The 26,071-nt window shown below is 40.3% G+C and overlaps 1 protein-coding gene across 1 annotated transcript in view; it reads left to right on the top strand.

Annotated features, from left to right (window-relative positions):
* The window catches only part of elmo1 (engulfment and cell motility 1 (ced-12 homolog, C. elegans)), a 102,225-nt gene that overhangs the window by 32,690 nt on the left and 43,464 nt on the right, over positions 1–26,071 (top strand). Inside the window, exons 2-15 of the mRNA XM_030740647.1 lie at positions 3,503–3,657; positions 11,992–12,032; positions 12,257–12,329; positions 12,431–12,480; positions 12,594–12,763; positions 17,135–17,170; positions 18,855–18,954; positions 19,446–19,597; positions 19,754–19,832; positions 20,842–20,883; positions 21,176–21,226; positions 21,638–21,760; positions 22,167–22,295; positions 24,767–24,871. Of these exons, the coding sequence (XP_030596507.1) occupies positions 12,639–12,763; positions 17,135–17,170; positions 18,855–18,954; positions 19,446–19,597; positions 19,754–19,832; positions 20,842–20,883; positions 21,176–21,226; positions 21,638–21,760; positions 22,167–22,295; positions 24,767–24,871 (942 nt within the window). The 5' untranslated portion in view covers positions 3,503–3,657; positions 11,992–12,032; positions 12,257–12,329; positions 12,431–12,480; positions 12,594–12,638. The remainder of the gene's footprint in view (positions 1–3,502; positions 3,658–11,991; positions 12,033–12,256; positions 12,330–12,430; positions 12,481–12,593; positions 12,764–17,134; positions 17,171–18,854; positions 18,955–19,445; positions 19,598–19,753; positions 19,833–20,841; positions 20,884–21,175; positions 21,227–21,637; positions 21,761–22,166; positions 22,296–24,766; positions 24,872–26,071) is intronic.

Raw genomic sequence — 26,071 nt, 5'->3', positions numbered from 1 at the left:
AGGTTACAAACAAATTTCTCTGTTTAATGGCTCTTCCTGTAATTTTTGGTTATTTCTCTGTGTTATCACAGCAGCGTACTCAGTAAACCGAGCCTAAATATTGGTGCAAACATATCACAGTAGCTATCTTTGGCATTTCAGTACTCTGGCTTCATATTACTCATCAGCCTGCATATGCTCAGATCCTGCTATGTCTATGATAACATCAACAGGAGTTATGTTACAACTGGAAATCTCAGAAATTGAGCTGGGGGGTTAGTTAAAGCAGTATGAAGGTATTAAATTCAAATAAACTATTTTACTTTTTTGCTTTCTTATGTGGTGAAAAGACAAAAGGGGGTCTATAAACATACATTTAATTTGTGATGCATAGTAATTTAACCATTAGTTGTCTAGTTGTATCCACATAGATTGACCAGGATTAGAAAAGTTATTTATTAGTAGTGATCCTCATACCAAGACAGGAGAAGAAGTTATATGCTGGAAATGGCTGTCAACCTCTTGTTTAAATGATCTGTGCATTTAAAAAAAACCAAAAAAGAACATATCTTTGTAGCCTCCATGTTGCATACACATTCTGCCTTAAAAGCACATGAACACAAATGAAAAGAATGGGAAAGGGAAGCATCTGAAATGCGTGTGGTCAGTTTTCAGAAGGATGACAATCTGGACATAGATGAGTAACGTGCATCGAATCAAACGGGTCTATGTACAGTAAGGCCTGTATTTTGGGGGACGTGTTTTATCATGAATAAACAGGATAAGGCTGTAATTTCTTCTTTTCTTTTTTTCCTTAAGTGACACATTTATTTAAGCAAAGATCAAATCAGGTTTGAAGAATTCTGTTTATCCAGATTTCTTTCAGTGTTTTTCTTTGCATTTTGTTTTCTTGATTTTTTTTTTTTTTTTTTTTTTTGTGGTATTATCTACATAAGGTTACAGAGCGGGAAAACAGAGCAAATACACTGATGCACTGAACAATACTGAAGGCAAAGTGCATCAGAAAGTACTTAACATACATTACGAAACCAGTCTAATCTTCAATAGACACTCTCGTTCAAAGCAGAGGGTTGAGTGACTCATTTTTTTGTGAAGTTGTGACAAACGTGACTTGAGTATGGGCATGCAGTTTGGAAAGAAAATACATCCACATCTCAAGCTATTGATGCGGCAGCTGCCATGGCAACGGGCCCTTGAATAAAGGCTATGGGGATTATTATGGGGTGAATCACACACAATACCATGCCACTATCTTTAAATTAACACGCGCTCTTTAAATACACAAACAGGCATAGATTATTTGGTCAGTGTTTGCACACGCATCACCAGTCATTTATCCACCTGTGCTCATGCCATGTATATCAACACACAATATTCTGCTCAGCAGTGTTCTCCCAGGAATTAGTCCGAGCCAGTCATTATGCATTATGCATTTTAGAATTAAATATGTAAACAGACTTCTCCACCAGGAACTAGGATGATCCAAGTTTTCTAGCCGAGAAGGTAAATTATTGATGCCGTCCTCAGTCGGTTTGGGGGATATCTCTGCTACATTTTCCACTCGATACCTGCGCACCAGCGGGTTTCATTAGACCCCCCACAAGGGCGCAGAAGTGGTTTTGCTCAGCTCTCCCTGCATGGTTCCGAGTGACTGTGATTTGCCTTTTTTTTATAAGCCCTGGGAGCACAAACTGGCTTATCCACAGGCTTTCAGATCAATCTGGCTGCCGGCTCCGATGTGTGATATGCTGTTTTTTGGTGCCCTGAAGTCCTGCGCACTGGGACAGAGGCTAGGGGAGGAGCCACCCAGGATTACAGGTTCAGTTCTAGAGTTGGTGTAATTGCGTGAAAGTGGTGAGTGTTGGTGTGTATTTTCTTTTGCTTTTGTTTATGAACGAGGTTGCGTTTGTGCAATCCAATGATGTTTTGACCCACTGAAATTCTTCACTGACATCCCTCTTTTCAATCTGTTCAGTTTCTTAGACTTTCCTCTTTTAAAATGCACATTAATTTTGATTAAAGTAAAATGGGGGGAAATAAATTGAAATGAAAGACTTATATGCTTCAGTTTCTAAAGCACTGTTTACTTCTCATCAATCTCCAGATTACAGCCTGGCTGATTCTTTTTTTTTTTTTTGTTCCTTTTTTTTTAAGCTGCTGTTAATCAGGCCTTTTTTTCTTCTTCTTCTTCTTCTTCTTCTTTTTTTTTTTTTTTTAACCCAGGCTGAGATATCCGGGTCATGTCACTTCAGTAGTTTACTCAGACTTGACAAAACTCACCCAGAATAACAGAATACATGGCTCAGATGTTTAAAAGGTTCTTTCATGCTCCCCAGGATGAGTAAACTGACCTTTGTGTTAATTGGAGGAATACCCCTTGAAGCAAGCGGTATATGGCTGTGGAAGAAGCTCTGTACTACTAACCTGTTTATGCTCTTGCTTTGAATCATATCTGCATGCTAATGTGGCAGTCACACTTGCTCTCAAGCTACACGAACTTTTATGTGAAAACGTCCAAAGGTACTTTAAAACTGAGCTGTTTCACTGCTTGAGTCACAGGAAAATGCTGTTGAGTGGTTTATGATATTTCTGCTGGATAAAAATGTCTGAATTGAGGCTGGACCCACGAGAAACAGTGCCCACCTGTGACTTTCTTAGCAGATTAGCAGTTAAATTTTGATTTGAACACCTGTGAATGTGTCCTGATGTGTGGACTTTTCGTCTTCCCTTTTGGCAGTGAGAGTAAATTCTTCTACAGAATGTAGCTGCATTCAAAACTCCAGTTTTGCAAAATACAGAGAGATTTATGTGGCTCTGATAGGCTTAATCAACATCATGTGAGCTTGTTTGGCGAGGGCTTGAATGCATTGGATGGTTATTTATATGTAAATGCCCCACACTCCAACTTTAAATTAGTCTACTCCTGGAAAAATTGATCTCAGAGGACGATAAAAAATCTGTCTGCTTTAATTTGCATAAGTGGTAGTCAAAAGATTTTCAGTACCAGTATTTACAGAAAAATGCATGAACAGTCTGTCCTAGCTGTGTGCTAATGAATGGCATTCAGTGTGTTTGTAGTTTTTAAACTGGTGCTGACCATAAACCCTCCCGTTGTTGTTCGGCAGCCTTACCTGAAATGGTTTCCTGGCACGAGATAAAAGAAGCCAGAGTGTGCACTTTATTTTGTGTGTACAAATTATAGCAAATTGATATAAGTAGGTCAGTTGACTGACTTCCTCTAAAAAATTTGAATGCTAAATGAAAGTGAACTTATTGGTTTTAGCAGGTCACTAGCTTCTGTTGGAGATGAGTTTCATTTGCTGCACACCCCCCACCCCCCGAGCCTCTGTGTGCTGTGTTGCTCTCCTATCTTATTTTTCAGCACTGTCCTTGTTGACCTTCTCTCCCCAGCCATATACAATATTCTTTGAATTTCAGCAAACCTAACACAAACACACATCAGTGACTAAAGTGCCTCATTTTCTGTCCCCCTCTCCTACAGGTTTGGATGAGCCATCTTCAGTAGTACTGACAGAGGTGTGAGGCAGTGAGGCTCTCACCCCCGCCCCCCCGGCAGCCATGCCGCCGCCGGCAGATATTGTCAAGGTGGCCATTGAGTGGCCGGGGGCATTCCCCAAGCTCATGGAGATAGACCAGGTATGTGCCTCAGCGCAACAAAAGACACTGTCATACCACGTGCAGACATTACTGTCCTTTAAATCCAGCACAACCTGAAAAAATGTTTTGTCTCTGTGAGGATCATCTCGCAGACTTTAAAACCATAATCACAGTGCATGTTTTGTATGGACACATTATTACACAGTAATCTGTTGCTGTGTATATAATGAAATAGCGCAGATGTTTGCCTGTCTGAAAGCCTCTGGCTTTTGCATCGTTCCCATCAATTATACTAATTAGTCTAAAGGAAGTGGCCTTAATTAAAAATGTTTAACAGCTAGTCACAGCTTTGACATAGATTTAAAGAAATGTCACTGAAAGCGAAGAGGTGGGCTTTGTGATTAATGGAATATCGTTTATACTGGATCTATTTGTAGGTCAACATCTGAGTTGTTTGGTTTTTGCTCTGATAGTAGCCTACTTGGGGTTAAGAGTCGATACACAGCACAACACAATGTACAAAACATTTAGGTGAGCAACCTTCTCACTCTTACCTGGCCTTTAATGGAAAATGATAAAGGGAAATGTTGGCACTGTTTCAGTTAAACTTTTATGTGTCTGTCAAATTAAAATGTCATTACATCTTAAATTAAAAAAATTTTGAAGTACTGCATAAAAAAAAAAGAAAAATCTATTTTAACCTATTTTTAGAGTTCAGCATGCCTCTGCACTGGGCACAGCTGTGGTTGGGGGCATTGTGTGACATCTCTTGAATGCCTTCAGGGAATTTTTCTAAGTTTGCACACATCTTCTGTTGAACTAAAGGAAGAACTGGTTAATTTTCCTATCAAACGTCAGGGTCTTTGACCTCACATCCATCCTGTTCTTGTGATTGTGAAATTTGAGGAACTCCTGGAGGAAGTTTCACTTCATCTGACACAAATGTTCTCTTGAACCTATAGATGTGGTCAAAGGTCCATGTTAGTTCGCATAGTTTTGGCCAATACTCAAGAATGATGAAGTGGTTAAGTCTTATATCTGAAACTTCAGAGGTCAGCTTTGAGGTCATAATTTTCTACAGAAACTTTTGGCCGTTATTCTACATCATAACTCAGGAACGGAGGACAATATTGCGACCCTTGTCTTCTTCTTTAGGCGTCACCACAGCGAATCATCTTCCTTCATCTAACCCTATCCCTATCCTCCTCTTCTGCCAACCCTCTACATGTCCTTTTTTCCCTACATGAATCTTCTCTGTGGTCTTCCTTTTTTCCTCCCGCTGTACATCTCAATCTTTAATATTTTTGCCCATTATGTCCACTATCCCACCTCTGCACATGTATAAACCATCTTAGCCCTGCTTCTCTAACTTTGTCTCCAAACCGCTGAACCTGAGCTGTCCCTCTGATATACTAATTTCTTTTTTTTACATTATATTTATTGAATTTTTATGACATAGAAGAAAAACAAGTGATAGTGATACACTTAATACAGATTCACATTAAATAACTCAGTCCCCGAAGCGCAAAAAAAAACCCCCAAAAAAACACAAATAATAATAAAAAAAAAAAAAAAAAAAAATTAAACTCAGCAATCTCTGCACAGTTCTCTTAATGTCCTTTGTAATGTTTCAGAAACTTGATCAATGGTGACCATGTTTCTTCAAATTCCGCTCCCTTTCCTCTGACAATATAAGTGAGTCGCTCCAGAGTCATACATGATGCCATATCCTTCACCCACATGTGGTTTGATGGTATATCCATTTTTTTCCAGTGTAAAGATATTAGTCTCCTGGCCTGCAGGAGTCCAAAGTCAATCAATTTTAACTGTATGGAATTAAAAACACAGTTCTCTGGATAAATACCTAAAATACACATTTTGGCCTCAGCAGATACATTGACTCCAACGATCTTTGACAAAGTTTGCGTAACCAAGTTCCAATATTGTTGTAATTTTGGACACTCCCATACACAGTGAAAAAGAGTACCCTTTCCAACCAAACATTTACAGCAGATATCTGGGATGTTAGGTGCCCAGCGGTTCAGTTTGACAGGAGTTATATAAGTTCTCATCAACCACTTGTACTGAAGGAGTTTCATCCTTGTATTAATTGACTGCTTTTGGGCTTTTACGCATGCAGATTCCCAGTCCGCTACCTGTATCTCTTCTCGGATGTCAGATCTCCATGCATCCAATCTATCTGCAGTGGATTCCTTATCATGCACTAGTAAAGCTGCATAAAATAAGGAAATGTGACCTCTCCTCTCTAAATTTCCTAGTATAATGTTCTCTAGGTATGACAGTGGTGGTTTAGATTCAATCTGTTTGTGTTTTGACATAATAAAATGTTTAATTTGTAAGTACTTATAAAAGTGTTTCTTTGAAATGTTATATATTTGACATAACTGCTCAAATGTAAGAAGCCTGTCATCCTTATAAAGATCTGCCAGTTTCTGTACACCTTTATTTGACCAGATTTTGAAACCTCCATCAGCTCTTCCTGCCTTAAAATATCTGTTCCCCCAGATAGGTGAGAAAGAAGAAATGGAAGGGATATCTCCAATATATTGATGGGTTTTATACCAAACATCAATTGTGTTTTTTAAAAAGGGATTTTTTGTCATTTTTATCAATTGTTTTGGCCTTGTGGAATATAAATACAAATTTAATCTAAGGTTTGTTACTAATTGTTCAATTCTTATCCATGCTGGGGGCGTTTCGGTTGAAAAGTAGAACATGGCTGAACGCAGCTGGGCGGACCAATAATACAATTTAAGATTAGGAAGTTGTAACCCCCCTCTCTCATATGGCAGGTATAACAAGCGAAGTCTTAATCTAGGTTTTTTATTATTCCAAATAAATCTACTAAAAATACTGTTTAATCCATTAAAAAATTGTTTTGGAAGAGGCAAAGGTATTGACTGAAAAAGATACAAAAATTTTGGTAATATATTCATTTTGATCATGTTTATTCTGCCAATCAATGATATGGGCATTATCATCCATTTATTTAGTGACTCGTTTACTTCACTGACCAGAGGATCATAGTTTGTTGATACAATTGTTTTAATGTCTGGGGTTATTTTAACACCAAGGTACACAAATCCTTCTCTTGCATTGATAAATGGGGTTTGTATAACCGGGTTTAATCTTTCATCCCTGTTCAAAAATAGAATAGAGGACTTTGAATCATTTATTTTGTAGCCAGAAAACTGACCAAACAACTCCACCTGTTGCATTAAATTTGGGATGCTAATGGACAAACTTGTCAAAAAAACTATCAGATCGTCAGCATATAATGCCAATCTATGCTCTTGGTCTCCCAACTGAATGCCAAATAGATCAGTTCGCATTCTTATCATCATTGCCAAGGGTTCTATGGCTAAGACAAATAACATTGGGGATAACGGGCAACCCTGGCGAGTGGAACGTTCTAATGTGAAGGGTTTGGAGGCTAAGTTGTTTGTCCAAACACTAGCTGATATACTAATTTCTAATCCTGTCCATCTTGCTCACTCCCAATGAACGTCTCCAACTCTGCCACCTCCAGCTCAGCCTCCTGCCTGTGTCTGTGGCAATATTAAAACCATATTTCATGTTTGGTCTGGACAGACATGGATCTAAACTGCAACTTGAAAGGTTGGTGGAGCCACACAACTGCAAGGGGGTATTTTTTAAACTATAAAATTCAATAGCTGATATAATAAAATGCTATGAATCCTCATCAGAGCACTGCTATAAATTTCACAGATTTACATAATGCAGTTCATGTAATTCATGCTCAACATTTTGCAACAATAGCGGTGTGTGTCTGTTTTTTTTTTTTTTTTTTTTTTAAATGAAACTACATTTCTATGCAGATTTGCTTCACAGCTGCATTTGCCTGCACGCAGCTCCCATCCATTACGAGTCCACAGATAATGGCCATGCCGTATGTCAGCAGATTGTCGGGGTCTGTCCAGCATTAGATTACATACTAATAAAATAATTAGCCCAAACAGGGGGACAACGACATGTTTGCTGTTACATTGTTTGATTGCACATGCAGTTTATAAATTGGCCTGTTTGCTGTTCGTGTGACTCACAGATGGGCTAATGATTGTAAAAGTTATGAGTCACCCTGGTAACCATAGTCACAATTGCCCTTCTCAATGGATGAACTAGTGAATGAAGTATTGAACTGTGAAGCACATGTGCTTCTGGTGCTTTAAGGACTTAAATAGAGATTTAAGGATGTGGATTTTGTAGTAAATGCCCCCTTATCATCAGCACGCTTGCAGTCTGAGTTGTGGATTGCCTTTAGTTTTGCTTTGGTCTGTCTTTACTTCTTTAAGCCACCTCTCCTCCTCCTCACCCCCCCCCCCCCCCCTCCTCCACTTCCCTTTATCTCTCCCTGTCATCTTCCTCTTGTTCCACCTCTCTGTTGCCTTCCTCCTCTTTGTCCTCCTTTGCTTTCGCTCTTGTTCGTCCTCCCTCTCACTCCTCCTCCCTGCATTTTGTTGTGACTGTGAAACTTGCGCGCGCTGTGCCTCTTCCTCTCTTGTCCTCCACCGTCAACCCCCACCTCTTCCTCCTCCCTCTGCATCTCCTCTGTACAATAGGCCCTGCAGCAGCATATGGCTGTCTGACTCATGCGATGGGGAGTGGGCTTCTGCAGCTCGAGCTGTTTTGATACTCAGAGAAAGTGTGTGTGTGTGTGTGCGTGTGTGTAAACTTGTATGTGTATATTTTGTTTGTTTACGCAGGTAAAATTCTGCTTAAGTGAAAATGTGCGTGGGTGTGTTTGTGTGGCAACATGCATACTTGTTACTGTCCATGTGTGTGCGCTCATCTGCTGAAAGCTCCGCGTATGTGTGTATGCCCGTATCCACGTACATGCCGATAAATATCTGTATTTTTTTATTATTATTATTTCTGCCTGTTTGTATATGCTCCTCTGCAGTGCGTGCTTGAGTGTGTTTAGTGTGTACATCTGCTTCGGTGTGTGTCTCTGTGATTTCTGTATCTCTCCAAACATCTTCAGGCACAAAAGTCCAACCTTTATGTAGGAATGCGGGGGAATCGGTACAAGTGTAGACAATTGTTTTAAGTGTTTTATTACTTTTTGTTTATCAGAAATGCAATAGAGAAACAGGGACGGATGAGGCGGTGGGGTTTCTCGTGGAGCAGAGAGATGAGAGAAATGTTTGCAGATAGAAAAGGAGCAAGAAACAAAAAAAGGGAAACTTTAAACTTTAATGGTCTATTGTAGCAGGGGTTTTGCATAGTTTCAGGTAGTATTGATGACTATTTTAAAGTTGGTGTCATGCCTACAAAAGAGAGACATTGACATTTTGTCCTCTGGTCTTCTACTAATAGTCTTCTCATTGTTTTCTGCCATTACAAATGGCTATAGTTTGACTTGGTGTATTAAAGTCTTATCTATGCCATATATCACAAAAGTTTTTTTCTTAGCAGGTCATGTTTGATTGCAGTCAAATGACCTTGGGGGGGAAAAAAGAATAACTAACTACTAATGTGTACTAATGAAGAATGACTCTTAGATAAATAAGAGGAGCTGAAATCTAGTGGGTAGTGTAGCATTTGTTGAGATTTTATATGCTATAATAAGCTGAATTATACTGTAGATCACAGCTTTGTGTTTCACCTTTGTACAAAGTGAATTCCTATAATGAAGCAGGTGCGACACTTAAACTGTACTCCTCACTGGACTTACAGGAAGTAAGACGAGGTTAATGGCTCGCGTGGGTTGAAAGTAATAGTAAAGGAGAGGAAGATGTAGTGGGAGGTTAGACAGGGAAATGGTAGTTAGGAAAACAGAGTTGGAGAATTAAAGGATAGGAAAGAACTGCATGTATTTATAGGTACATAATAGAAACACATACAGAGTACAGGCTGAGGTCACTGGAAACATCTATATTTTTCTTTTTTATTTCGCAGCAACATGACTGGGTATAAAAAAGGCGTCCCAGAGAGGGTATGTTATTGAGAGGTTAACATGGGAAGGGTTTCACTATTTTGTGAAAGGCTGCCAAAGAATAAAGTTTCTAAGCCTAAAATTGCTGCCGACTTTGCCGACACATAACACACAAGGTCACATAATGACTTTAAAAGATTCTGAGAGTCTGAAGAAATCTCTGTAAACAAGGGCTATATCAAAATCTGAACCCCCCCCCCCCCCCCCCTTTTTTTTTTTTTTTTTTTTTTTTTTTGTTAATCATGGATGCTGCATCCTCAGAGCTTCAGGGCAGGGCAAGCATCCAGCTTGTTGTCAGGGCAAAATTCCCAAGCCAGCATCCATAATGGTATGGGGCTCATTAGTGCACAGCGGTGTGGATGGCATGCAAACCTTGCACATATGCAGGTTTTGGAGCAACATGATGATAGAAGACTTTTTCTGGGAAGGCTTTGCTTATTTCGGCAAAATAATGCCAAACCGCATTCTTCGTGTCTTATTGCAGCGCGACTCCGTAATGAAAGAGTGACTGCCGGGAATCCAGATCTGTCAATGTCGCCACTGAAAACATTCACTTTTAGAACTACAGCAATTGGTCTGCTTAGCTCCCAAATGCTTTCTGAGAGGTGATGCAACATAGTGGTAAACATGCCTCTTTTTGAAACATGCAGCTGGCATTGAAATCTAAGAGCATTTGTTTTTCAACAATAATAAATAATAACATTTAATATGTTGTCTTTGTACTTTTTTAGCTAAAATATGGGGTTTAAATGACTAAACTTGTTTTTGAAACAAGGTTGTAGTATTGAGTACTTTTGCATGTATATTTATGAGTGTTTATGCTTGCATGTGTTTGTGTATAGATCATGCATGTAGCCTGGCAGCATACTGTATCTCCTACAGAGCCTGAGGATGATTGCAGTGGCAAACAAGCAGATATTAAGTTAATACTGATTAGCATTTCTCATACACACACTGCTTTTATTTTTCTCTCATACACATTTTGCATGCTCTTTATTTTTCTTCCATCTGTGTCCATCTCTGTTTGTTGTCCTTGTGTATTGTTATAAGTACACTGAGAGCAAAAAAACTGAGTCAAACTCTTTTTATGTATACACTTTTTCTTTTCAGATTCCCACTTTTTGTTTATTTCCCATTCTCCCCTTTTGTTCACACAACAGCCCACCCTCTTTTTCTGTCACCACTCTGCCTTTCTTTCCTTGTCATATATGCCCACCATCCTGCCATCGTTATCTTTTGTCTGTCTGTCTTCATCACCAGAGCCTGCATGGGCTAATCCCCAGAAAAGCAATAATACAGTATGATCTGCAATGCTTCGTATACAGATGCTTAAAAAATGATTGCATCTTTGTGCATTTAGGGGAGAAATCTAAAGAAAACAGTGGTCAGAATTGGGTCTGCAGAAGCTGACATATCTTGATGCCAGCCATCAAGATATGTGCAAGTAATCCCTATATATATATATATATATATATATATATATATATATATATATATATATATATATATATATATATATATATATATATATATATATAATATAATTAATAACTTATTTTTCTCTATCCTGGATGAGTATGAGCACAAAAGCCCCACCCACCTGTTGTTCACACCTTTTGTTTGTTTGTGAGGGCCTGCCAATAAGAAAGTAGGCTTAATTGGAAGGTTCCCATAAAAACAGAGCAGCAGAATCAGCTTGTTTCAGACAGTGGGTGAACTCAGGTGCTGCACCAAGGACTAGTATGTGATAAATAAGGATTGTTTTGAACTGTGAATCATGCAAACCTACTGTAGTCCAAGAATAAAAAAAAAACTGCAGAGCTGGAAATGAACGTAAACAAGTTGTAAGCTTCCTACGTATCTGTTCTGCTGTAGGAGGTTGAAGTTCAGCCAATCTCATCTCTACTTTTTGCTCAATACATATATCTCTTTATTTTTACAGTCAGTAGATGTCAAATATTATGAGTTGCCTCTTAATACTAAATCTTTCACTACTAGTATACTGAGTCTGTGATTAGGTGTTCCCTGATCTAAATCAAGAAACTTGTTTCACTTTAGATAGTATCTTGTTTATTAAGCCTTCCTGAGGCACGGCGAGGTTTCAACATGTTTTATTGAATTTTTTTTAGCTGTAAAATTGTAAAAGTAGTTCTTGAATAGATGCACTCTCCACCACTGTAGAAACAGTGAATCAGTAATAATGAATGAAGTGGTGCAACAGCCATGGTCAATGATCCCACATCAGCAGTTGGATAAATACAGGCTCTGGAAGAACAGCCGCTCATTGTGCCAGTCCAGCAATATAAAATAATTGCAGCCCACTCTGAATTGCCTGTTGTTTTAGGAACTCAATACTGGACTGTGAACTAAATGCAGTTTTCCCTTTTTATTCCCAGAAAAAGCCTCTCTCAGCTATCATTTAAGAAGTGTGCGAGGGGTAAGTCTTCATTTGCTTTTTTTTTTTTTTTTTTTTTTTAAATCTATGCACCAGTGCACGTCTTTTGATTTTAATGTAATTGTGCAAGAGCTTGTTGCAAAAAAAAAAAAAAAGAAAAAGAAAATCCCTTTTTCTCTACCTCCATACTTGAATCCTATTAGCTGTTTTTATGCACTTTTAAACCAATTATACAGTGTATTTTGTTTCCATCCAATGCCTTTTAGGTGGTCCTTGGGGAACCCTGAAAACTTTGCTCTGCAGATTGCTGATGCGACAAATTTCTACATCACAGAAAAGGTTTGCTTATCTGCAAGCTGCTGCATCCAAGGAGAGGGGGAGGGGGGGGGGGGGCTGAAGCACACACTAATTTCTGCTTGTATCTTTGTAATCCTCCACAGAATCGCAATGACATTAAGAATGGCTCAATCCTTCGTTGACCACCTCTCCTGTAAGTGTTATGTCTTTGGGGAAAAAATCAATAATTTCTTTGAGTACATATGAAATTGTCTGTACATCCACAATCGTCACAATTCCCTTTTCCTTTTCTTTTTTTTCTTCCAGTACCAGACAGCACTGCAGCTTCATGAACGGATCCAGTCATCGAGCATGGATGCCAAGCTGGAGGCTCTTAAGGACCTGGCCAATGCGTCCCGGGATATCACCTTTGCACAGGAGTTCATCAACCTGGATGGTATCTCTCTGCTCACTCAGATGGTGGAGAGTGGGACTGAGTAAGTCAAAAGTTTGTCTTTCTCTTTTGCTGCTTTGGATTTGCCTTGTTTGCCCTGCCTCATCTTTTTCTTGTGTGTGATGGGGAGCAGGGAAGAGTCCATATTTCAAATGTTTCAAATGTTTATTTTGGATTTATGTGCTTATATTAGACTTTGACTCAGGAATGCGATCCATCTAAACCTGTAAACATTGAATCCAATTCAATGGGAGTCCAAATTCAAATCTTACTGTCTTTAATTTCACATGTCACTGACATGATTTTCCACAGGCCTGATGTAACAAACCACAAATTTGTAACAGGAACCCTACATGATTAAATAGTGCTGTGGGTTTGAACAGTATTCAGGTGGATCCTCTACACAGATCTGATTTCAGTGAGAATAAAAGGGCTTCGTTGGAGTTGCACTGTGCAGTCTGACTGGTTAAGTTCAAAGCATATGCAGCAGATGACTGACCTGCTCGTTCAGTAACATTCCTCAGTTCACTCTGTTAAGCTGGATTTATTTTACTGGTGTCTTGTGTCATCTCAGTCTTTCTGAAGATGCCTTTGATGTGGAATGCTTTTATTTCAGTGTGCTGTAGGATTTCGTGGCACCACTGCAACACTACATAGATGCGTTGCTGTTATTAATAGGTCATGTTACAAAAGTCATTATATACATTACCTGAATTAATCATTCCTTTTGTTCACTTTGTGATAAATCTAATGCGGTTAATAGGTTTTGTCTTGGGCTCTGACCAGGAGAAAATTACTGAGCCTTTCTTCAGCTTGCTTGAAGTTTTGCTTCTCTCCCAACAATGCTAGCCTTAAGTTTAAGACTGTAACCCTGTGCTGGAAAGAGAGAACAGGTTTGTACAGTGAGTGCCCTGCAGCTCCTGTTCATCTGTGTTGACCATGATAGTGATATTGCACACAGCTGAGAGGAACTGCTCCACACTGCCTTTTGATTGTTCAGCAGATCCAAAAACTCAGTGTGTGTTGTGGGGGTGCGCAGTGCCCTGGAGACATCTCAACTGAAGGTTAAAGCGAGGACTTTTTTTTCGCTGAGGTGAAACTTCTCAGCTGTGATGCCAGGGGAGGGGAAGTGCGTGCGTGAGGGAGAGAGGGGTTGTGCCAACGGCATGCTGTGTGAGGGGCTAGCTAGAGTCAGAACCAAGAGCCGAATTTCAGCATAAGTGCAAAACATGCGCACACACAAGTAGATACACTATATTGCCAAAAGTATTCACTCATCTACTTTGACACGCATATGAACTTGCGTTACATCCCATTCTTAATCCATAGGGTTTAATATGATGTTGGCCCACCCTTTGCAGCTATAACAGCTTCAACTTTTCTGGGAAGGCTTTCCGCAAGGTTTAGGAGTGTGTTTATGGGAATTTTTGACCTTTCTTCCAGAAGTGCCTTTGTGAGGTCAGACACTGATGTTGGATGAGAAGGCCTGGTGCACAGTCTCCGCTCTAATTCATCCCAAAGGTGTTCTACTGGGTTGAGGTCAGGACTCTGTGCTGGCCAGTCAAGTTCATCCACACCTAACTGGCTCATCCATGTGTTTATGGACTTTGCTTTGTGCGCTGGTGTGCAGTCATGTTGGAACAGGATGGGGTCATCCCCAAACTGTTCCCACAAAGTTGGGAGCATGACATTGTCCAAAATGTCTTATGCTGAATCATTAAGAGTTCCTTTCACTGGAACCAAGGGGCAGAGCCCAACTCCTGAAAAACAACCCCACACCATAACCCCCCCCCTCCACCAAACTTTATATTTGGCACAATGCAGTCAGACAAGCACCGTTTCCCTGGCAGCCACCAAACCCAGACTCGTCCATCGGATTGCCAGATGGAGAATCGTGATTCATCACTCCAGAGAACACATCTCCACTGTTCTAGAGTCCAGGGGCAGCATGCTTTACACCACTGCAGCCGATGCTTTGCATTGTGCTTGGTGATGTAAGGCTTGGATGCAGCTGCTCATCCATGGAAACCCATTCCATGAAGCTCTCCACGCACTGTTCTTGAGCTAATCAGAAGGCCACATAAGGCTTGGAGGTCTGTAGTGAATGACTGTGGAAAGTTGGCTTCCCATGGAAAAAATCGATTGAATTGTTGTTTGCTTGCACAAAAATTTAGCATCTAATGCTTGCTTATAAATGTATAGTATTCAGTGTGTCCTAACAAAAGCACACTGAAAACCCAAAAGAAGAGCCTCATTTTTTTGTGTAGGTGTGTCCTGCCATGCTAATGATTGCTTTTATAAGAAGGTTTAAATTCTGGTTAGATATTTAATGGTTTTTTTTTCTTAGCAGAAACCACACAAGTATTTGTGGATACTACATTGCAGTGCCTTTGGCATTACACTTACTTCTACAGTTTGACAGGAAATCAGTGAAGCCTCTTCTCCTTTTTGAATATTATGTTCATATTAGCAAATATTTGACCCTGTTTGATCTATCACAGCAGCACTGAGGTTGACTCCACTCTGCTCCTGGCTCTTTGGTTAAATATGTTTTTTTAATGTAAATTCCCATCAAATCATATTCAGGCCTGGAGAGTTTGAGCAGTGCATGTAAGCGAAAGAGAGCAGGGTGAGTAGTTCTGCTGCATTTCCATCTCAACAGAAGGAGCTTATGAAACACAGACATGCAGATAGGTATCAGACTCTTAACACACACGCAAACACGCACACTCATTAGTGTGCCTGCCAACCAACTTGGTGAACTGTAATTATTCAAGAGGCTCGGTGCTCGAGACTCTCGAGGGCAGAGCGGTACTGTGATCTAATGCCTCTGCCAGAGATGATGCACAGTATTCATGTGCAAATTAGTTTAAGGCAGATATTGCCCTCTACTGACAAAAACATGGAATAGCTCCTACTGTGCTTTGGCAGCTTTTCAGAATGTACAGTGCAACTTTACCCAGATTATTAAAAGCATTACTAGCCTTACTATAAATTTTGGTCTTATTTGACTAGGTTTAAGAGATATTGCCACCTTGATACATAGGAGTGTTATTTATGTTCTCTTCAACTTTTCTGTCCTGATAGTTCCCAGCATAGTTTTCCCTGACAAATTCACAAAACCCATTGTAAACAGTTTTTCATGGGATCGTACCTTATTAAAGATGTACCCCCTTTGAAAAATGGATATACTGAGATGCTGATCCTAAAACCGCTCCCAGCTGTTAGACCCGTTCATTTTTTTGTTATCTTAGCAGGGGGCAATCAAGAAGTTCTGCAACTCCACCAATTTAGAGTCAAAACCATACCTTATTTAAATATAGTCAGTACCCCATGAAAGTTGTCTCTTTCTGGACCTATCCTTCACTTCCTGGGCTGCTGCTATTTGTAGATCGCTCCCAGGAAGTCCTGTTCTGACCGCTTGCATATCTGGCAATTCGCATCTTCTTGAGTGTGTCAAAATAGCTAAAGACACAGGGAGACAAAAGTTGTATTCCATTACACTCACAACAGTTCAGGTAGTTTTCAGCAGATGCGTCCAAGTTAGCCATCTGACCCTGGGAGATGAATTAATGGTGCATAACTTGAAAAAGTGACTACCATGCTCTCATTTCCCTTTTGCTTCTTATTTCTTTGAGCTTGAGCACCACACTCTACTTAAGGTTAGGTTTTTGCATCATAGCCTGAGACCCAGCTCTTCTTACCAGTGATGATCCTTGACAAGAAGGTCGGATCAGTTTGACCCATAAGCTAAAGTTTGAGGGCCATGCTGAAATCACGCAGCACAGATGTATGTTGTCAGAACAGGACTTCCAGATCGCTGAAGCAATACGACACCCTTGAAGGTGATAAGGACTAAATTCATTTTTGATGATTTTTGATGATTTGGGGTAGTATTGCTGAACTTGGAGAGAACACCTGTTATCTCAAAGCTACTGGAGGCAAGTTAAAGCTGTGCAGATTTAGCTTCCTTTTGCTTGTTTAGGCATAAGGCATTTCTTCCACTGCACCTGTCACATATTTACAAGGTGGTTTCTGCTTTTTGAAATGTGCAAACTTGGTTTCATTATCATCTCTCCTTAAGTTTGCCGTGGCACGTTAGGTCTGCAGCAAGCCGCTTCGTCAACTGTTTCTGCTTGGCATGCTTTGAGTGTGTGAAGTGCCTCGGTGATCCGAGGCGTTTGTTTTGAGTCAGTGTATTAAAGTTTAGGCTGAACAGATTTGCCTGTGTTTCACTTTGCACAATCACTTTTACTCTGTGTAGGAGAGTGGACCCCCTTAGATTCTCGTCTCTTTGAGGGATGTTATTCTTAAAAGACTGTGTGACTTGTGTTGCTCCCTGCTTTGTGCTGGGAGAGTCTTAAAGGTTTTGTTGTGTTTTTCACACCTGTGACACGTAAGTTTCTCTTTGCAGGCGGTACCAAAAACTGCAAAAGATAATGAAGCCATGGTAAGCCCCTCCCATTTCCCCCCCCAACCCGGGTAACGTCATTGGCTCTGTGCTCTTCCTAACCTGCTGGCTGAGTCTGCATGATAAAGACTCTGGCCCCAGTGCCTTATGGGGAATTACTATAGATATACGTGTAACAGCCATTTACAGATTTCTATTTAGAAATCAATTTTGCACTTTAATTTTTTTGCATGTGGTTTTGGGCAACAGAAATTTCCTAATTTTTTTTAATCTCAAACTGACAGAAGCCCAAGATTTATTTCTAAAAATGTAACGCCATAAGAGATTTGTGAAACCTATCAGATATCGCTATTGCCATTAAAGGTCCAGTGCAGCTAATTTGTTAGTTCTAGTCAGTGCTTACATTGAATTAAATCTTGGTCTTCTTTACCAAATAGTGCTCAGGGTGAGAGGACCGTCTCTGTGCTCTATATTAGGCTTCTATTTGGCTACTTTTTTACTTTTCCCTCCTACATTATTTGCCAATAGCACATCACACATGATGGCATCGCATACCACAGGATCATCATCCATCTGCCAATGAGATTTTCTTTACTTTATTAGCCTTAAATAATCTGTCCTCTAATTTCAGTATTCATTGATTTCATGTAGCATTGACTAGTTACAGTAACTACATCAAAATGCCCAGTACCATCTGCAATAGCCTCTTCATCCTTCAGCTGTGGGTTACTAATTGTCCGTACGACTGTTTACTAATCATCTACCATGCCGCAGTACTGACCCATGTGCTGAAAGCATTTTTTTTTTTAAATCATCTTATCTTTGGCTTGCTGATTTGATGGTGGACACCACTGTTGTCTTTAAAACACAGTTCTTCACCTCTGTAAACAAACTTGAAAATTCATCATTTAACAGATTTTATTTTTCTTCTCAATATAAGTTTCAGTTTCAGGAAAGATGCGGACATTACTAGTCAGACATTTATAGACATTTATAGTATATGAGTATAAATCAACTACCCTTTAGATTAATATAACATAAAAGCATCATGTGTAGGCCAGGTCAGGTTTGCCTGGACAGGAAACCTCTGCAATGCCAGTTGTAAGCAGTAGAGGGCAGTGTTGTAAAAGCTACTGGTGAAACCAGTGAAACACCATGGCTCATGTAACAGTTGAGTAGATAGGAAATGTAACTCCAAAAATTTCTACTACTGTTGATTTATGCACAAGTAAAGCTTCCATATTTGATAATAATTCCTAGATTTTTCATTAAGTTCATGCAGCAGAAATATGAAGTGGAGGCTTTTTAATGTGGTCCTTGCTTTGGCCCCCTGTGACTCTTGCAAAGTGATTGATTTCTCCTGATATTTGTGTAACTGCATGACTTCACTTTATAACTTAGCTTTCTGGTCCTGATTGAACGCCGCCCTGTGCTGCCCGGCTCCCGCTGACTTTCTGATGGCCCCTGCTGTTTCTTGAAGGCCAGTTTGTCTGCGCTGCATCTCAAGCCTCTGTCCCATTTATACCTCTCTCCTCGCCTGTTTCCTGTCTCTCTTCAGCCAGCCTGGTTGCGGCGTTGAACTTATTTTCATCTGCACCATTCTCTCCGTTTCTGCCTACCGCTCGCTCTTTGTTGCGTTCCAAGCCATCTGGTAGAGAAAGGTTTCCTATGGTTTGTGTGTGTGTGTGTGTGTGTGTGTGTCTGTGTGTTTGCTGCCCCGTAGTTTTGGCGACCTGCTGTCCTTCACTTTGACGGCCTTTGTGGAGTTGATGGACCATGGCATCGTCTCCTGGGACACTTTCTCTGTGGCCTTCATCAAGAAGGTCAGGTTTTGATCAAATAGTTACATCATCACATTTACAGCCTTTACATTAAACATAAGATTGGAAGCTGAGTTTTGTCTTCTGATGATGTCATGAAGCATTTCTAAATATCTAAAAATAGTTTGGTAATGGTCTTTGTTTCTAAGAGTGCTTTTGTGAGAGGACATACACATAAACTAAAGTAAAAATCCTCAAAGAAAGGTGGTTGGTATACATTATAAGTGTGTGTTTATTTTCCCCTCATTTTAAAGTGCTTTTTGCCTTTGTGGCCTCTATCAAATGTGTTTTTCTAAAATGTGTGTTCAGAGTTTATGCCTAAATTTATAAAATATTTTCATTATTTTTAAAAAAAATAATGAAATGTTGCCATTTGTTTTAATTGAGGTTTGTTTTTGTTTTCCAGAATCTGCATTATTTTATTTTCAAAACCTGCTATACATAATTTTACCGTGTCTGTGTCAGATCTTCTAAAAGCTTTGACCTTTCTTCAGATCGCCAGCTATGTGAACAAGTCGGCCATGGACACAGCAGTGCTGCAGCGCTCCCTGGCCATCCTCGAGTCCATGGTGCTCAACAGTCAAGATCTTTACCACAAGGTGGCACAAGAGATCACTATTGGACAGCTTATCCCACATCTTCAGGGGTATGTGGATGAATCAGTAAACTCTCTTTGTGAACATTAATCAACCTGGCTTGTTTTTCGAAAGCTTCATAGTGATAACTGCTTTTCAAGCATGCTGATAAAGAACAAATTATTTATAGTGTTTCATTTTCTACTTGGACTGTGTTTTGATTACAGGACTGATCAAGATATTCAAACCTACACTATAGCTGTCATCAATGCTTTATTCCTCAAAGCTCCTGAGGAGAGGAGACAGGTGAGGCGGCAGTGCGCACACACGGCAAATGCACTGCATATACTGTACTGTGCATCATTTCATGTTGCAAACATCAGCATTTTTCGAGTCTAACAGTATCCATGTATGTTTGTATGTATTTCTATATGAGACTATAACACATCTGCAGTGTAGTGCAACAATAAAATCTGCCTGTTAAGAAGTGATGCCATGCTCACACACACACACACACACACCCTCTCACCAATGTCATGCATTGCCCTGTAGCTCATCACATGATCCCCTGCCTCAGCACCATAGGGTCCAGCAATGCGCTCTGACATTAATAATGAATGATGCTAACCCACAGTCTTTCTCCTGCACGGCACACAGTGTTGAAGACACGCTAGGCCGAAACAAGCTGCACTGCAGTGCTGAATACAGATTTCCTTTGGCTGTTGCAGTGAATTGTTACTGAAGCTAAATTGGCCATTTAAGACTTTTTATCATCACGCTTGCTTAGATAAGATGTTGTGCTTTTTAAGACTCTTGATGAGGGTGTTTTAGGTGATAGGCAAGCAGTTTCTCCTCTAGCTCAGGTTATGGTAGTTGATTGGTTTTATTTCTACAGAGAGGACACTTTTAAAATGTGATGTTACGGGACCACAGCTGTTCTTGATGTTAGTTTGTTTTAGCATGGTTTAGTAGACGTGAGTGGCTTATTGCATTTGTGTGTGTGTGTGTGTGTGTGTGTGTGTGTGTGTGTGTGTGTGTGTGTGTGTGTGTGTGTGTGTGTGTGTAAAGGACTCGACCATCAGTAAACCTATTATTATGATCCCCCAGTCTGTCACCATTCTGCTGACTCTGCACCCCCCCCCCCCCCCCCCCCCCCCCCCCCCGCCACAGGCTCCACAGCTGACATAAAATGATTTTATTTTTTTTTAACCTCCTGTCAGACTCTTTATTTTTTTTCCCCCCTCCACATTCACTCACTCACCCTCTCTGTCTTTCTGTCTCTGACTTTGTTTCTTCACGGCTCACGATATGGTAGTATGATGAGCACATTGTGGACATCCTAAATTGTCCCCTGACAGTAAGTGCACCCTTGATTAGCACCCTTTGTAGTTTGCACTGTAGAAGGCATCAGTTAGTGCATTTAGTACTCCTTCTTAAGTTCCTTTTTCGGATGGCTTTATTGTTTATTTATTTATTTATTTTTTGCCCGCCTTAATTTCTCATTGTAGCATGGAGAATCCTGTTTTTTTTTTTTCTTGATAAGTCGTTGTGTCTCATCCTTATCCTTCTCACTCTCTCCCTGCTCTTCCTAAATTCTCTCATTCTTCTTCTATCCCTATTGCTCCCTCCTGTTCTTTCTCCCCCAATAGGAGATGGCCCATATTCTTGCCCAGAAACAGCTGCGCTCCATCATTCTCAGTGTAAGTCTACCCATACCCTTCTCCTCTTTACCTCCTCCAGTGTTTCCTTCTGTCTCCTTCTCTCTCTTTGTCAGGTTTCAACCTTTCTTCTTCTTGATATCAGCATCAAAAATGACACCTGCCACATCGTCCTCTGTTTCACCCCCCCCCCCCCCCGGTCATTATCTCTTGTGGATACTTTTTTGCACCTTTTCCCTTTTGCTTCTTTCATCATCTCTCTCCTGTGTGAAATCTCATTCTCCTTCTCCTGTTCCTTCATCTGCCTTCTAATCCTCATCATTCACTTCCAAATCCTCTTATTCCTCTTTGTCATATCTTGCCGTCTTCCTGCAAAATCCACTTCTCGCCTTTCTGACCCTAAAACCTTTCATCTCTCCTGTATTTTTCCTACGTGTCTTCCACGCCGTGTAGAACGTGATCCGGAGCCCCACACCCATTAATGATGAGATGGCACATCAGCTGTACGTGCTGCAGGTGCTCAACTTCAACCTACTCGAGGACCGCATGATGACCAAGATGGATCCTCAGGACCAGGTGTGGACTGAGACAGAAGGGGGAGGGGCATTTAATAAATTGCTGCACCTATTTTACATTTTCCAGCAAAGTATGAAGAAATTAGGGGAGCCCAATAACTTTTCACAGTACTGTCACAAAAAGATCCCTTAACACAAAAGTATGATGGAGCTACCAAGAGTAAACAATCATTAATCTTTTGTTCAGCTGCTCGTGGGTTGTTTGGGCCGGGATCATCCAAAAAAAAAAAATTTATTGTTTTGGCCAAGTAATAAAAACAATGAACTGAATTGGGTGTTATCCAGATTGCCTCAGGCACTGCGAGACCCCAGACAGTCGAGATAAGGAAGAATTCTTAGACTGTAAATGGAATAAAAGACTGATGGGTTTATGAGCAGTACTTTAATATTCTTCTCGTCATGTGCAGGCTCAGAGGGACATCATCTTTGAGCTGCGGAGAATCGCCTTTGACGTGGAGTGTGAGCCCAACAACAGTGGCAGCATTGAGAAACGCAAGTCCATGTACACCCGTGACTACAAAAAGCTTGGCTTTATTGTAAGTTATGCATGTGTTTTAGAGGGCCTCATTAACCTTCTTACTTGCTAATTATATCCTCCTGTTAAAAAAAATAATAATAATAATAAAAACTCTTATAAACAACTCACCGCTAGTGCAATAATAGGCTGTAGATCAAAGATGGACAAAGCTGTCACGATGTCACCCATTGGTGTGTGAACTTCCTCAAGTTAAGGATTTTGGCTGCTGTGAAATAAGATATCACAAATGAAACAAAGATCTCACTGAGAAACAGAGAATACGGGATAGCAACTTGTCAATCCCAGGGTAGCCACGCTCTAAAGCAGGGGTCTCAAACTCCAGGCCTTTGATTCAGGTGTGTTGGGTCAGGGACACATGTAAAACCTGCAGGCCACCGACCCTCGAGGCCTGGAGTTTGAGACCCCTGCTCTAAAGCATACCCTGATTCATCATCTCTCTGACACTAGATGAAAATGGAAACAACAAAAAGACTGGCATGCTGCATTAACCTGTGACCGTAAACTCATCAGGAAAATGTTTACTGATGCTTATGCTTTGACTTTGCTTTTCATACCCAGAAGCTGCTTTTTTGTACAGTCTTGGGTGCAACGTACCAAAATAAATGGAGTGTGTGTGTGTGTGTGTGTGTGTGTGTGTGTGTGTGTGTGTGTGTGTGTGTGTGTGTGTGTGTGTGTGTGTGTGTGTGTGTGTGTGTGTTGCAGCAGTCTAACTATGGCATAAGAACTTAACTAAAGCCACTGTGGCTTGGTGTAAGCCCAGAGCTGTTTCGGGGCTCTTCCCATTCACACTCCAACTGCAGTGTGCTCAGTAAAGATAAGGCCAGTTGGCCTGTCTGAAACCTACCCTAAAATCCTTAGTCTGCTTTTAGTGCTCCTCAGTGTGCTTACACACAGATACATACTGCGCGCACACACACACAGACACACACACACACACACACACACACAAAAGCCATAATTCTCTAGATAGCCAGTATCACTGCTGATAATTGCTTACCTTTGAATACATTCAAGTTCTCTTCAGTAGATATTGTTAGATATGCTGGAGGATTATTCACAAGTCCATATTAGACTTATTTTATTACATATGCCATAGTGTCTATTTCTGTTTTAAGCTTACAAGTCTGCTTCCTGTCAGGCAGAATTACAAAACTGAAGAGCCTGCTCTCTTTCATCCTCCATGTTTGCTTTGCTCATCTTCCTGTCTCTGTTTTTTTTTTCTCAGTATTCTGCATCATATTTAAAAGTCAAGAAGAGCTTTTAACTGATGTGTTTGCGCGGGTATCTCTGCATTTAATTGTTAGTCGGCTGAATTTTCTGCAATATCTGGAAAGAATTACATCTAGCAGGCTGTCAGCACTTCCTGAATATCTGATGCAATATTTAGCTGTTAAAAGTAGCGTCTGTGTTTATTTCAAAGATTTGATTTGGATTGTTTTATATTTTAGTATTTGGTGGGTTTAGCCCAAACTTTGTACAAATAGATTTGAAGTTTACCATTTTGCAATCATTTAATTTCATATTTTTCCTTCCTGGTGGCCCTTCACTTTCACTTAAATGTAACTAAATCTGGAATGTCAATTTGGAGACATTTGCTTGAGTTTATTGTCAGAAGTACAATATCCATATTCAAAATATCAACTTTTTCACTACAGTGAGCCCAAAAGGAATGCAATGCTTCATTAGCTAGAGAGCACCTTTTAGTACTGAAGGATTGGACCACACCCATATTCAGATTTAACCTTCATTATGATGGCCTCTTGTACAACTGTGACGCTGCTGACAGACAGGCATATAAGCACCTGACAAAGCACGGAAAACCATCTTTATGGTATTTCCTGCTATAATCTTACACCGTGAAAACAATACCAACCATGATTTCACTGGACAGCCAATTTTGGTGATGAGTTCCTATAGAATAAAGTGTAGTCTGCCAAATATCTGGTTATTAACAAGAGGGACTGCAGTATTTCTGTTTTTACTTAACAGGTTTCAAGTGGGCAGAGATCTGGTGTTCAAACAAGGAGTGCAATTAGAATTTAGCATTACTTTAACCTAAATCTAATAACAGTTAGTGGCTTATTAGCTACTGTCTGCCTGCTATGAATAAATCAGATCAAACCACACCCACACAGTCCACAGCACTTTTGTACTGTTTGTTATTGTGTTTTGTTTTGTTTTTTTTTAATTAACATTTTATTTAATGGAATCAAAAGCTTCCAGGGGCTTTAAAAACACTGGGGGTTATGGGTAACCTCCTGCTCCACTAACGCGCCCCTTAAACTCCAGGTTTCTCCCCCAAAAGAAGGAAGTGGTACTGTGCCCGTGACTGTTTGGCTGCTTTGTGCTGGGGAAAAAAATGTGATGTTTAATGGATTATACCAAAGAGAATAAAGGTTAAAAAAAAAAGAGAGATTTGCTGAAATATGTTTAAGAACATGTCTCACACTGCACCTCTGTTTCCCTCAGAACCATGTGAATCCAGCTGTGGATTTCACCCAGATTCCTCCGGGCATGCTGGCTCTGGATAACATGCTGTACTTTGCCAAGCACCACCAGGACGCCTACATCAGGGTAAGCACACATGTACACTCTAACACATACACAAATGCTGCACAGAGATTCCTGTAGTGTCCTACTAAACCTCCATCCCTCCAGCTCATTGAATCATTGAAGTTTCTGGCTCGTTTCCAACTTATCTTTCAGCTAAAACTGCATTTCACGAGGCTTCTCAGCCCAGACAATAAAACTTATTTAATTTCTTTCACTGCCAGTCTCTAAACAATGCTGCATTGACATTAAGTGCTTTTGTCATTCTTGCACGATAGCCAGCATGATTTTATACAGCTTTTATCGTTATATGTGTGACAGTTTCTAGACACAAATAGGGGAAAAGAGATGTGTTAGTGGTAGGAAACAGGGCCTTCAATTCCCCAAATTAACCTGTCACCAGCTAAAATGATTGGGACCTTGATGACCTCAGTTATGGCGTGCTGCCACCATCCATACAATTAGAGTGAGTTTTTTGCTGGTGAATTTTATGTATTGATTTTATTTATATTAAACAGGTAGTTCTAAGGGGTCAGATAAGGTTAGACAAATGACTGATTGTTTCTACCTTAATGAGTAACCTTAAGTGTGACATCATAAATTCATGAAAATACTTTTTCCTAACCGTAACGTGCTGTGAAAGTGCACAGCTTTGGTGTTGCAAAAGATTGTTCTTTTAAAAGTCTTTAAGGCCTCTACCCATGTGATTACCTAATGGGTGTCAGAAGTGGAATGCGTGCTTTGACCATGCAGTCAAAGCTGCTTTCGGCTGCTTCCTCGTCACAAGCGGTCACCACGGCATGTTTGATTTGGCAGAGTTTTATGCCAGATGCCCTTCCTGATGCAACCCCCAAAGGGGATTTGTGTCTCCAGTTGGAATTAAACCAGCGGCCTTTGGCTTGCCAAGCAAATGTGCATTAACCGCACCCAGTAAAGCCCATTAATTCCTATCAAATAATGGAATAACGCAAGGCAACATCACAAATTACTCTTCACATAGAATTGTGATATCATTTATTTGCACTGAGTTGTTTCATCCATCCATTTTTTTTCACTTATCCAATTCAAGGTTGTGGAAGGTGGCTGGAGCCTATCCCAGCTATTATAGGGTGAGAGGCAGGGTACACCCTGGACAGGTCATTCTGTCGCAGAGCTGACAGAGAGAGAGAGACCATGATTCACGCTCACATTCACACCTAGAGTCAATTTAGAATCACCATTTAA

Source organism: Archocentrus centrarchus, chromosome 11 (assembly GCF_007364275.1).
Source record: "Archocentrus centrarchus isolate MPI-CPG fArcCen1 chromosome 11, fArcCen1, whole genome shotgun sequence".
Lineage (NCBI taxonomy): Eukaryota > Metazoa > Chordata > Actinopteri > Cichliformes > Cichlidae > Archocentrus > Archocentrus centrarchus.
The sequence above is the reverse complement of the archived record's forward strand: the minus strand, read 5'-3'. Positions and strand labels throughout refer to the sequence as shown.